General features: G+C 50.2%; 1 protein-coding gene across 1 annotated transcript in view; it reads left to right on the top strand.

Annotated features, from left to right (window-relative positions):
* Positions 1–14,093, top strand: part of cdc45 (CDC45 cell division cycle 45 homolog (S. cerevisiae)) — a 116,229-nt gene that overhangs the window by 7,514 nt on the left and 94,622 nt on the right. The window contains exons 2-3 of the mRNA XM_038792973.1: positions 5,057–5,116; positions 8,161–8,253. Of these exons, the coding sequence (XP_038648901.1) occupies positions 5,057–5,116; positions 8,161–8,253 (153 nt within the window). The remainder of the gene's footprint in view (positions 1–5,056; positions 5,117–8,160; positions 8,254–14,093) is intronic.

Raw genomic sequence — 14,093 nt, 5'->3', positions numbered from 1 at the left:
ACATTTGGAATACTGCGTGCAGTTCTGGTCACCACATTACCAGTAGGATGTGGATGCTTTGGAGAGGGTGCAGAGGAGGTTCACCAGGATGTTGCCTGGTATGGAGGGTGCTAGCTATGAAGAAAAGTTGAGTAGATTAGGATTGTTTTCGTTGGAAAGATGGAGGTTGAGGGGGGACCTGATTGAGGTATACAAAATTATGAGAGGTATGGACAGGGTGGATAGCAACAAGCTTTTTCCAAGAGTGGGGGTGTCAGTTACAAGGGTTCACGATTTCAAGGTGAGAGGGGGAAAGTTTAAGGGAGATGTGCGTGGACAATTATAGAGAACTTTCCCAACATTAATCGGAATAATCATGAAGGAAACGGGGTTGAGGGAGCAGATTTTCCAATGTATTCAAGAGAGCTTTTCATATCAACATGTCGCAGGTCCAACAAGGGATGGTGCAGTGCTGGACCTAGTTCTCGGGGACAAAGTCCGATAGGGGTTCAGGGTAGCAGTGGGGGAGCATTTTACTCATCGTGACCACGACACTACATTTAAAATTTGCCATGGAAAAGGAAAAAGTGGGGTGGCATATGGCGCAGTGGTTAGCACTGGGACTGCGGCGCTGAGGACCCGGGTTCGAATCCTGGCCCTGTCATTGTCCATGTGGAATTTGCACATTCTCCGTGTCTGTGTGGGTTTCACCTACACAACCCAAATATGTGCAGGTTAGGTGGATTGGCCATGCTAAATAATAAATTATTGCCCCTTAATTGGAAAGAAAATAATTGTGTAATTTATTTTAAAAAAGGAAGGAATGGAGAGGCTTTTAATAGGTACAAAGGGAGCAAATCTAAAGAGGCCCTTGTGAAGCATAGAGCGTGCAGGGGAAACTTAAAAAAAAAACAATTAAGAGAGCAAAGAAAGGGACATGAAAACGCACTGGCGTGTAAGATTAGGGAAAATCTCTCAGATATTCCATAAATGTATCATGGGGAAGAGGATTACCAGGGAAAAAGTAGGACCCAATAAGGTCCAAGGACGTAATTAGTGCATTGAGCTGGATGACATTAGTAGGGTGTTAAACGGATACTTCACATCTGTCTTCACTTTGTAGGAGGAGGATGTGGGTGCAGAATTCAGACTGAGGGACTGGGTTCTTATGCAGTTGAAATATGGAGTGAGGAGGTTCTGGCAGGCTTAAAAGTGGACAAATTCCCACGTCAAGATGAGTTGTCTCCCAGGCTGCTGTGGGAGGCAAGGGAGGGAAAGAGACCCCTGCCTGCGTCAAAGAGACCCCTGCCTCGTCAATGGTGCCGAGGTGGAGATGGTTGACAGCTTTGAATTTCTAGGTGTGGACATCACCAACAATCTGTCCTGGTCCATCCACAATGACACGGCCACCAAGAAAGCACAACAGCACCTGTACTTCCTCGGGAAACTAAGGGAGTTCAGCATGTCCACATTGACTCTTACCGATTTTTACAGATGCATCATATTTGGCTGTATCACAGCTTGCTATGCCAACTGTTCGGCTCAAGACCGTAAGAAACTATAGAGTCGTGAGCACAGCCCAATCCATCATGGAAACCCGTCTCAAATCCATTGACTCTGTCTACACCTCCCGCTGCCTGGGGAAAGCAGGCAGCATAATCAAAGACCTCTCCCACCCGGGTTATTCACTCTTCCAACTTCTTCCATCGGTTCCAAAAGTCTGAGAACACGTTCTAACAGGTTTGAAAACAACTTCTTCCCCATTGTTACCAGACTCCTGAATGACCCTCTTATGGACTGATCTGATCTCTTCACACATCTTCTCCTACTGAGCACTACTTCACTATGTATGATTCACCCATTGCCTGTGTCTATGTATTCACATTGTGTATATATGTATGTCCTATGTTTTTTTTAAATTTATGGAATAATCGGTATGGACTTGACACAAACCAGTAATTTTCACTATACCTTGGTACACATGACAATAAAACAAAATCCAAATTCAAAATTACAGGGTCTCTGACCCAAACTTTTAATTCCTCTTTGGCCACAGGGAGGCACCAGAGGACTGGAGGATGGCTAATGTGGTTCCATTTTTCCAAAGGGTGGTGGACATAAGTCAGGGAATTACAGATAAGTGAGTGTCACATCGGTGGTGGGGAAAGTATTGGAGAAAATTCTGAAGGTAAGGAATCAATCTGGATTGGATTGGATTGGATTGGATTTGTTTATTGTCACGTGTACCGAGGTACAGTGAAAAGTATTTTTCTGCTCAACAGATCATTCAGTACATCGGAAGAAAAGGGAATTAAACAGAATTCAAGAAAATACATGAGAATACATAATAGGGCAACACAATATATACAATGTAACTACATAAGCATTGGCATCGGATGAAGCATACATGGGTGTAGTGTTAATGAGGTCAGTCCATAAGAGGGTCATTTAGGAGTCTGGTGACAGTGGGGAAGAAGCTGTTTTTGAGTCTGTTCGTGCGTGTTCTCAGACTTCTGAATCTCCTGCCCGATGGAAGAAGTTGCAAAAGTGAGTAAGCTGGGTGGGAGGGATCCTTGATTATGCTGCCCGCTTTCCCCCGGCAGCGGGAGTGTAGACGGAATCAATGGATGGGAGGCAGGTTCGTGTGATGGACTGGGCGGTATTCACGGCTCTCTGAAGTTCCTTGCGGTCCTGGGCCGAGCAGTTGCCATACCAGGCTGTGATGCAGCCCGATAGGATGCTCTCTATAGTGCATCTGTAAAAGTTGGTGAGGGTTAATGTGGACATGCCGAATTTCCTTAGTTTCCTGAGGAAGTATAGGCGCTGTTGTGCTTTCTTGGTGATAGCGTCGACGTGAATGGACCAGGATAGATTTTTGGTGATGTGCACCCCTAGGAATTTGAAACTGCTCACCATCTCTACCTCGGCTCCGTTGATGCTGACAGGGGTGTGTACAGTACTTTGCTTCCTGAAGTCGATGACCAGCTCTTTAGTTTTGCTGGCATTGAGGGAGAGATTGTTGTCGTTACACCACTCCGCTAGGTTCTCTATCTCCCTCCTGTATTCGTACTCGTCGTTATTCGAGATCCGGCCCACTATGGTCGTATCGTCAGCAAACTTGTAGATGGAGTTGGAACCATGTTTTGCCATGCAGTCGTGTGTATACAGGGAGTAGAGTAGGGGGCTAAGTACACAGCCTTGTGGGGCACCGGTATTGAGGACTATTGTGGAGGAGGAGTTGGTGTTCATTCTTACTGACTGTGATCTGTTGGTCAGAAAGTCAAGGATCCAGTTCCAGAGTGGAGAGCCAAGTCCTAGGTTTTGGAGCTTTGATATGAGCTTGGCTGGGATTATGGTGTTGAAGGCGGAGCTGTAGTCAATAAATAGGAGTCTGATGTAGGAGTCCTTGTTTTCGAGATCGACGAATCTCCATGAAGAGAGGCGAGGTAGGTTTGATGGGGGACAGTCAGTATGGCCTTGTCAGAGGGAGGTCATGACAAACAAATTTGATTGAATTTTTTTGAGGTGGTGACTGGGTGTGGGTAGGTTAGTTGATGTAGTTGACATGGATTTCAGCAAAGCTTTGACAAGACACATGGGAGACTGATAAACAATGGTAAATGCACATGGGATCCAGAGTAATGTGGCAAATTGGATCCAAAATCGGCTTGGCGATAGGAGATCATAGAATCCCTACAGTGCTGAAGGGGGCCATTCGGCCCGTGTCTGCACCGACCATCTGAAACATTAGCCTACATAGGCCCACTACCCTGCCCTATCCCGGTAACCCCACCTAATTTGCACATCGCTGGATATCAAGGGAAATTTTATCATGGCTAATCCACCTAACCCACACATCTTTGGGCTCTGGGAGGAAACCGGAGAACCCAGAGGAAACGCATGCAGACGTCGGAAGTAAGTGCAAACTCCACACGGATAGCCATCCAAGGCCGGAATTGAGCTGGGTACCTGGCACAGTGAGAAAGCAGTGCTAACCACTGTGTCAGAGGGTAGTGGTAGGAGATTGTTTGTGTGACTGGTGTCTGGTGGCATACCACAAAAATCAATGCTGGGTCCCTTATTGTCTGTGGTATATATAAACGGTACAAAAGAAAATATGGTGGGGGGGAGACCTCAGAGGAACAGAGAAATCTTGGAGTGGTTGTCCACAGACCTGTGAATGTGGCAGGACAGTTTAATAGAATAGTTAAGAAGACATACTTTCCGTTATCAGTTGTGACATAGACTATAAGAGCAGGTAGGTTATGTTGGAGTTGTACATGACTTTGGTTAGGCCACAGTTGGAGTACTGTGTTCAGTTCTGGTCACTGCACTATAGGAAGGATGTGATTGCACTCGAGTGGGTGCAGAGGGTTTCACCGGAATGTTGCCTTGGATGGAGCATTTTAGTAATGAAGAGAGTGGAAAAAGAAGGAAACAGCAACAGCAGCCTCCACACATTTACAGCTGCAAGCAGCAAACACAATCTGCAGCCGTGAAGTGCTCTCCGAACTAACCAGACTAATTCCTCATTTGAAATAGTCTTCAGTTGTGAAGCTGGAGGCTGCTCACAGTCAAAGGGAATAAGAAAAAAAAAATAGTACAGAAGCAGCAGGAGGGCTCTGTCCTGGAAGTGTTTGGTAGGATAGACAGGCTGCACCTGTGGTTGTCCCTGTTATGGGTCTCCACAATATGTAAAGATGCCTTGAAAGTTCATAGACGCAAAGCCCCACACCGGCCGAGGGATGATCCCAACCCCCTTGAGGTGTGTGTGTGTGTGTTGCCTAATGAAATGGAGATGGCTTTTGTATAATTCCCTTTAAATTTGTCGCTGCAGTCCACAGAGGTTGTTAGCGTATCTTCAGAGATAATGCAGCCAAGTGTCTACAATACTGCTCTGATAGCTTTGAGGGTCAGAGCCACAGGCAGCTTCAGTCATTTTAAAAGGCCAATGTCCAGCTTTAAAATATAGAAATTAGCCATGAGGATGTAGATACATGCATACATATAATGTGTTATTAAAAATATAATGTTAGGTCTTATCCCTGTTACACCAAACTTGTATTTTGTTTTGCAGAGGGTATTATTGCTTGTTGCTTCAGATGTTGATGCACTGTGTGCCTGCAAAATTCTTCAGGTAAGTGGGACTGAATATTCCGTTCACTAATCCAGGGTTTGCCAAACTTGGATTCAGGGAATGCCGAGTAACCTAACAAGGGTATGGGGAACACCCAAGTTCATTAGTGGCGAAGACAGACATCTAATGTACAGAAGTCTTTTTAGTAATAATTGAAAAGTTTTCTGATCACAAATATATGTTGTTTGTCATTTTTAACGGGAGAAATGAAGCTGGAAAGCAGATTCTAATAGGGAACACATGCCTTTTTTTCTCTCTCTCTCTCTCCCTTTCTCTTTTTCTCTGACATATATATTCATCTCGCACGCATGTCTCCCCTTCTCTCTCGCGTTTGCGTCTCCCCTTCTGTCGCGCGCGTCTCCTCCTCTCTCGCACGCGCGTGTCTCCCCCTCTCTCGCACGCTCGTGTCTCCCCCTCTCGCACGCTCGTGTCTCCCCCTCTCTCGCACGCTCGTGTCTCCCCTCTCTAGCGCGCGTGTCTCCCCCTCTCTCGCGCATGGGCGTCTCCCCCTCTCTCGCGCGCGGGTCTCCCACTCTCTCGCGCGCGTGTCTCCCCCTCTCTAGCGCGCGTGTCTCCCCCTCTCTAGCGCGCATGTCTCTCCCTCTCTCGCACGCTCGTGTCTCCCCCTCTCTCGCACGCTCGTGTCTCTCCCCCTCTCGCACGCTCGTGTCTCCCCCTCTCTCGCACGCTCGTGTCTCCCCTCTCTAGCGCGCGTGTCTCCCCCTCTCTCGCGCATGGGCGTCTCCCCCTCTCTCGCGCATGGGCGTCTCCCCCTCTCTCGCGCGCGGGTCTCCCCCTCTCTCGCGCGCGGGCGTCACCCCCTCTCTCGCGCGCGGGTCTCCCCCTCTCTCGCGCGCGGGCATCTCCCCCCTCTCGCGCGCGGGCATCTCCCCCCCCTCTCGCGCGCGGGCGTCTCCCCCTCTCTCGCGCGCGGGCGTCTCCCCCTCTATCGCGCGCGGGCGTCTCCCCCTCTATCGCGCGCGGGGCGTCTCCCCCTCTCTCGCGCGCGGGCGTCTCCCCCTCTCTCGCGCGCGGTAGTCTCCCCCTCTCTCGCGCGCGGTAGTCTCCCCCTCTCTCGCGCGCGGTAGTCTCCCCCTCTCTCGCGCGCGGTAGTCTCCCCCTCTCTCGCGCGCGGTAGTCTCCCCCTCTCTCGCGCGCGGTAGTCTCCCCCTCTCTCGCGCGCGGTAGTCTCCCCCTCTCTCGCGCGCGGTAGTCTCCCCCTCTCTCGCGCGCGGTAGTCTCCCCCTCTCTCGCGCGCGGTAGTCTCCCCCTCTCTCGCGCGCGGTAGTCTCCCCCTCTCTCGCGCGCGGTAGTCTCCCCCTCTCTCGCGCGCGGTAGTCTCCCCCTCTCTCGCGCGCGGTAGTCTCCCCCTCTCTCGCGCGCGGTAGTCTCCCCCTCTCTCGCGCGCGGTAGTCTCCCCCTCTCTCGCGCGCGGTAGTCTCCCCCTCTCTCGCGCGCGGTAGTCTCCCCCTCTCTCGCGCGCGGTAGTCTCCCCCTCTCTCGCGCGCGGGAGTCTCCCCCTCTCTCGCGCGCGTGGTAGTCTCCCCCTCTCTCGCGCGCGGTAGTCTCCCCCTCTCTCGCGCGCGGTAGTCTCCCCCTCTCTCGCGCGCGGTAGTCTCCCCCTCTCTCGCGCGCGGTAGTCTCCCCCTCTCTCGCGCGCGGTAGTCTCCCCCTCTCTCAGCGCGCGGTAAGTCTCCCCTCTCTCGCTAGCGGGTCCCCTCTCTCGCGCGCGGTAGTCCTCCCCCTCTCTCGCGCGCGGTAGTCTCCCCCTCTCTCGCGCGCGGTAGTCTCCCCTCTCTCTCGCGCGCGGTAGTCTCCCCTCTCTCGCGCGCGGTAGTCTCCCCCTCTCTCGCGCGCGGTAGTCTCCCCCTCTCTCGCGCGCGGTAGTCTCCCCCTCTCTCGCGCGCGGTAGTCTCCCCCTCTCTCGCGCGCGGTAGTCTCCCCCTCTCTCGCGCGCGGGCGTCTCCCCTTCGCGCGCGGGCGTCTCCCCTTCGCGCGCGGGCGTCTCCCCTTCGCGCGCGGGCGTCTCCCCTTCGCGCGCGGGCGTCTCCCCTTCGCGCGCGCGTCTCTCTTCCCCCCCAACCCCCCCTCTCTGGTGCGCGTCTCCCCCAGCCCCTTTGGCACGCATGCACCCCTCTTCCCCCACCCCCTCTCTGGCGCGTGCGTGCGTCTGTCCCCCCCCCCCCCCCCCCCCCCCTGGCACGTGCGTGGGCTTCCCCCCCCCCCCCCCCCCCCCCCCGGTCACGCGCGCACGTCTCCCCACCCCCTTTGGCACATGCGCGCGCCTCCCTCTCTGGTGCGCGCGTGCGTCACTCCCTTCTCTCGCATTCCCTCGCGCGCGCGCCTCCCACTCTCCCTCGCGCGCGCGCCTTCCACTCGCCGTTGCCCGCGCGCCTTCCACTCGCCGTTGCCAACGCGCCTCCCACTCGCCGTTGCCAACGCGCCTCCCACTCGCCGTTGCCGACGCGCCTTCCACTCGCCGTTGCCCGCGCGCCTTCCACTCGCCGTTGCCAACACGCCTTCCACTCGCCGTTGCCCGCGGACCTTCCACTCGCCGTTGCACGCACGCCTCGCCCTTGCGTGTGCGTATCGCAGGTCTCCCCCTCTCACACGCATCTCTTCCCCCTCTTGCGCGCCTCACCCCCTCTCTCTTGCGCGCCTCTCCCCATCTCTCTCGTGTGCTTTTCCCTCTCGCGCACGCCTCTCCCTCTCTCTCGCGCGCCGCTCTCCCTGTCTCGCGCGCCACTCTCCTTGTCTCGCGCATGCGTGTCTCTCCCTCTCTCATGTGCTCGCTTCTCCCCATCTCTCCCCCTCACTCTCGCGCGTGCGCACGCGTCTCGTCCTCTCTCTCTCACACATCAGGTCCCATCCAACTTCATACAAATCAAATTTTTAAAAAACCCCTGCACAATCTGCTGCCTGAGATATTGGAGGAAAGTCAGGCGAGCAACACAAACTTAAATTGGGGTCCATACCCACCACCTTGTAGAAAAATATGATGTTAGAGTAAAGAAGTGTGACTGTGTTTCTTTAATTAATTCCAGGCCCTTTTCCAGTGTGACCACGTTCTGTACACATTGGTTCCAGTGGCAGGATGGCAAGACCTGGAGACAGCATTTCTTGAGCACAAAGAACAGGTATGTAAATTCCTGCTTGGCCTCTGTATAGTAAGGAAATCCTGCTATTATATACTTTTCCAATCTATAAATATTTAGGTTTGTGTCCAATTAATGATTAAATTCTGAAAGGCTCCCTTAGGCAGGAATAGAAAGAATAGTGTAAAAATTGACTTTTGCTCAAGAACTTCTGGAGAATATTTCCTGCACATGTTTAACTATGCTCTTGTATATATTATGAATTGGTGTGCAAGCAGGAGCAAAAATCATGCAAGACATCATGGCTGGTTTAGCACAGTGTGCTAAATAGCTGGCTTGTAATGCAGAGCAAGACCAGCAGCGCGGGTTCAATTCCCGTACTGGCCTCCCCGAACAGACACCGGAATGTGGCGACTAGGGGCTTTTCACAGTAACGTCATTGAAGCCTACTTGTGACAATAAGCGATTATTATTATTATTATAAATGATCACCACCTGGATTTTTATTCTAGGAAAGAGTAAATTTGCTTGTTCTGCATTTTGCTACCTCATTGCAGTCGAAGGCAAATAAGTGCTAGTCACATTCATGCCATACAAATGACAGGGTGATGGAGATGGTAGAGCGGATTAATCGGTGGTCAGCCCAGCAGTCGTCGGCTCTGGTCATGGGGCGGGTGATGCGGATGTCTTTGCGGTCCCTTGCTTGGGCAATTATGTAGTCTTTTAAGTGCCAGTGCGTGGAGCGGGGGTGTTGCCATGAGGTCTCCTGCTTGTCCCTCTGGCAGAACAGGGTGTTTGTGATGACCAGGTCATGTTCAAAACATTTTGTCAGCAGGAGGACTCTGTTTGGCGTTTGTTTTACCTACACCTTCCCTGCCTAACACACCTTTCCAAAGGTTTGCGTCCTTTCGGACTCGAGCATTGAAGTTGCCGAGCAGAATGAGCTTATCTCCCTTTGGGATGTGGGACAGCGATTGGTACAAGCTGGAGTAGAATGCCTCTTCTGTCTTGTCCGTTGACGCATTGAGGCGTAAGCACTGACGGCTGAGATGAGTCGTTCACTCACCCCGCAGGGTGGTTCGTTGAGACGTCAGACCAACTTGGGTTTTACTTATCATCAGTATCGAGGCACTGGTCACACTCGTCTAGGTGCGATGAGCGGGCCACGTTGCCCATATGCCCGAACAGACTCCCAAAACAAGTGGTCTATTCCTGACTCCGCAATGGCAAGTGATAACTAGGAGGACAGAGGAAATGCTGCCAAGGACACTTTCAAAGCCTCCCTAAATAATGGCAAAATCCTCACTGACACATGGGAATCGCTTCATAGAATTAGAACGCACAAACTGGAAAAGAAGCATCCGTGAGGGTGCCAATTATCTCTAGCGTTGTAGGGTGGAGCACGTGGAGGCAAAGTGTAAACAGCGGAAGGAGAGAACAGAATCCAGAGCATCCCACCCAACTCATGAAACACCATCGGCCAAACCTGTGGCAGAGTCTGTGGATCCAGGGTTGGACTATTCAACCACTGCTGAACCCACCCTTCTGGAGTGGAACAATTCATCCTCGATGATGAGGGACTGCCCAAGAAGAAGAAAAAAATACAAATGGCAAGCAGAGACCTTTTCCAACAAGAGAAAATCTAACCCTGATATCCAAAAGCATTACCATTGTTGAACCCCCACCATTAACATTCTGTAGGTTTCCGTTGACAGACACCTAACTGGAACAACCTCATCTATAAGGTAAACTGTATCAATCCTGTGACCTCTACCATCTGGAAGAGAAGAGCAGCAAGCATGTGTGAACATGGCCACTTGCAATGTCCCCTCCAAGTCATACAAAATCCTTTTTTTGGGTATTTTTTAAAAATTAGAGTACGCAATTATTTTTGATCTAACTAAAGGGCAATTTAGCGTGGCCAATCCACCTACCCTGCACATCTTTTGGGTTGTGGAGGTGAGACCCACGCAGATACGGGGAGAATGTGCAAACTCCACAGGGACTGTAACTGGGGCCGGGATCGAACTCGAGTTCTCGACGGCATGAGGCAGCAGTGCTAACCATTCGCCACCGTACCACCCAATTATAGAAAATCCTGACATTGAAATATATCTCCATTCTTTCACTGTTGCTGGATCAAAAACATGGCACTGCCTGCCGAACAGCACTGTGGGTGTACCTACAACACGACTGCTGCAGTTCAAGAAGGCAGCTTCTCATGACCAATGAGGCCAGCAATAGGAAGGAAAAGATTTATTTAACTTTTAGCAATAAGCCACCCACAGCAGTAACTATGTACACATCACAGTCCCCATTGGGACAACCAAAATGCTGGTCCCTGCTTGGGCCAGCTTTTATGCTCGGTTTAACGAGCTTCCTAGCTTCTACCCCGACCTGGGGAGCCCATACTCTACTAGCCCCACAGGGAGATCAATAATGGTTGCTGTGACTCCAGATCTTCAGCAATGAGGTTGACTCTTAACTGCCCCCTAAAGAGCGTTTCGGGATGGGTAATAAATGCTGGCACAGCCTGCGACGACCACGTCCCATGAATGATTTTAAAACCCCGCCGAGTGCTTCTTCCTGTCAGGCACCCAAACCTATTTTTGGTTCTTTTTTCTTTTTTTTTCTTAAAAATTTTTTTTTTTTTTTTAAGAGTACCCAATTATTTTTTTCCAATTAAGGAGCCATTTAGTATTGTGAATCCACCTACCCTGCACATCTTTGGGTTGTGGGGGTGAAACCCACGCAAACACGGGGAGAATGTGCAAACTCCACACGGACAGTGACCCAGAGCCGGGATCGAACCTGGGACCTCGGCGCCATGAGGCTGCAGGGCTAACCCACTGCGCCACCGTGCCGCCCCTATTTTTGGTTCTTGATCAGTATAATATGAAGTGGCGCCAACAGGGTGACCAAATTTGAGACTAATTTCCCATAATAATTCACCAGGCTTAAGAATGACCGGAGTTTGGTGGCATTCCTCAGAGTTGGGGCCCTTTTATGTACTGAATTTTCCCTTCCACAGGGTGCAGGTCATCTCTGTCTACCCTGTCAAATACGTTACTGCCTTTGCTCTGAACACACATTTGCTACTCTTCAGCCAACTTGGGAGAACCATCGGAGTACTTCCTCCAGGTTTTACATGTGCTCCTTGTCGGTGGTACCCGTGATGAGCACATCAGCTTCCTTTGGCAGCCCTCTAAGAATACCTTCCATTACGCATTGGAAGATTGCCAAAGATCTGCAGCGGCTCCTGAGTACTGGCCCAAATGCTGAATTGCGCCTGTGGCCGCCTCTTTGGGGGTGATCTGGCTGTTCTCTCACTGTCTTGTGATGTTGTGGGAGCCTATGGATCCTTGAAGCTCCAGTACCCCTTTCTCCGAATTTTCTCGGGATAGTGACAACAAAATGGCCTGTTTTAATTCTAACTTGGGCTCCGCCAACAGCTTCCTTGGCGTAACCGTGTTATTTATACCACAAACAAACCTATCCCTCAACATTTCTGATGGGGACGACCCGAACTCCCAGTAATCCACCATCAAATTCTTTACCTCTGACTTCATAATGTTTAGCCCATCATTACCTCTATATTTTGAGATATCCCATGATTTAGATCAATGTATAATCGCTTATAGCCTGCCATCTTTTTTGCTACTGCATTCCTTTCAAATGTCTTTTGCCATAATTGTCTTTTAAACCATCCATTTCTCTTTTTCTGTCAAAAGATTTCACTTCTGGTGCTTAGTACTTATTTTGTGATTTCTTTCCAGCTCCAGTAATTCATCGCACATCTCTTTAAACCATTTCTCTTGATGCACATAGAACATACGGTGCAGAAGGAGGCATTTCGGCCCATCGAGTCTGCACCGACCCACTTGAGCCCTCCCTTCCACCCTATCCCCATAACCCAATAACCCCATCTCAACTTTTTGGTCACTAAGGGCAATTTATCATGGCCAATCCATCTAACCTGCACGTCTTTGGACTGGGAGGAAACCGGAGCACCCGGAGGAAGCCCACGCACATGGGGCGAATGTGCAGACTCCGCACAGACAGTGACCCAGCGGGGAATCGAACCTGGGACCCTGGCGCTGTGAAGCCACAGTGCTATCCACTTGTGCTACCGTGCTGCTTCCTCACATGCAGCCTTTATTTTCTGTTCCATTTCATCATACCCTGATGTGTTTCTTTTCTTTCATCTTTCTATCATCTATAAACAAGAACATTTACATATGTTTAATTGACTTCGAAAAAGTGTTTGATCATGTTTATCACCAAAAGCTAGTAGACATGCTGCTGAAATGTTACACCGAGAGTAAAGAATGAGATTTATCCAGAGCCGATATTGGGACCAAACAACTAGCATCGATCTAGAAGATGGGTAGTCAGGTAAGTTTCAAGTGAAGAAAGGAGTGCGACAAAGCTGTAAACTGTTGCCAGATAATTCAATCCAGAAAAGAAAATATCAATATTTTGACTATTTGATCAGAGCTGAAAAGCTCCAGATATCTCTTCTGGATGACAAACCGGCTGGCAGCAGAAAGAAGAGTAGATTTAGGTGTGGTTGGATGACAGACAGCGGTTGCAGGCGGGCTACAGTGGATGTGTGAGCCTGGCACAAAATTTACCATGACAGCTGATTGGAAGGAGGTGCTACAAGCAGGACAGGAGGATCCTATATTATGAACAGTAGTCACAAGAATTATTTGATTTTGATTTGATTTATTATTGTAACATGTATTAGTATACAGTGAAAAGTATTGTTTCTTGCATGCTATGTAGACAAAATATACCGTACATAGGGAAGGAAGGAGAGACGGCAGAATATAACGTTACAGTCAAGGTGTAGAGAAAAGATCAACTTAATACGAGGTACGCCCATTCAAAAGTCTGATGGCAGTAGGGCAGAATCTGTTCTTGAGTTGGTTGGTACGTGACCTCAAATTTTGGTATCTTTTTCCTGACGGATGAAGGTGGAAGGGAGTATGTCCGGGTGCGGGGGTCCTTAATTATGCTGGCTGCCTTTCCGAGGCAGCGGGAATTGTAGACGGAGTCAATGGATGGGAGGCTGTTTTGCGTGATGGATTGGGCTACACTCACAACCGTTTGTAGTTTCCTGCGGTTCTGGGCAGAGCAGAATCCATACCAAGCTGTGATACACCAGAAAGAATGCTTTCTATGGTGGATCTGTAAAAGTTGGTGAGAGTAGTAGCTGACATGCCAAATTTCCTTAGTCTTCTGAGAAAGTAGAGTCGTTGGTGGGCGTTCTTAACTATAGTGTCAGCATGGGGGGACCAGGACAGGTTGTTGGTGATCTGTACACCTAAAATCTTGAAGCTCGTGACCCTTTCTGCTTCGTTCCCATTGATGTAGACAGGGGCATGTTCTCCACTACGCGTCCTGAAGTCGATGACAATCTCCTTCGTTTTGTTGACATTGAGGGAGATTATTGTCGTCGCACCAGTTCACCAGATTCTCTATCTCATTCCTGTACTCTGTCACGTCATTGTTTGAAATCCAACCCACTACAGTGGTGTCATCAGCAAATTTGAAAATCGAGTTGATGGGGAATTTGGCCACACCGTCATAGGTGTATAAGGAGTACAGTAGCAGGCTGAGGACACAGCCTTGTGGGGCACCAATGTTGAGGATGATTGTGAGGAGGTGTTGTTGCCTATCCTTACTGATTGTGGCCTGTGGGTTAGAAAGTTCAGGATCCAATCGCAGAGGGAGGAGCCGAGGCCCAGGCCATGGAGTTTGAAGCTGTTTCATAGGAATAATGGTGTTGAAGGCTGAACTGTAATCGATAAAAAGGGATCTGACATAGGTGTCTTTGTTATTTAGGTGCTACAGGGTTGAGTGCAGGGCCATGGAGA

This window comes from Scyliorhinus canicula, chromosome 1 (assembly GCF_902713615.1).
Source record: "Scyliorhinus canicula chromosome 1, sScyCan1.1, whole genome shotgun sequence".
In the NCBI taxonomy this organism is placed as follows: domain Eukaryota; kingdom Metazoa; phylum Chordata; class Chondrichthyes; order Carcharhiniformes; family Scyliorhinidae; genus Scyliorhinus; species Scyliorhinus canicula.
Note: the sequence above shows the minus strand (reverse complement) of the source record. Positions and strands in the feature narration are given on the sequence as shown.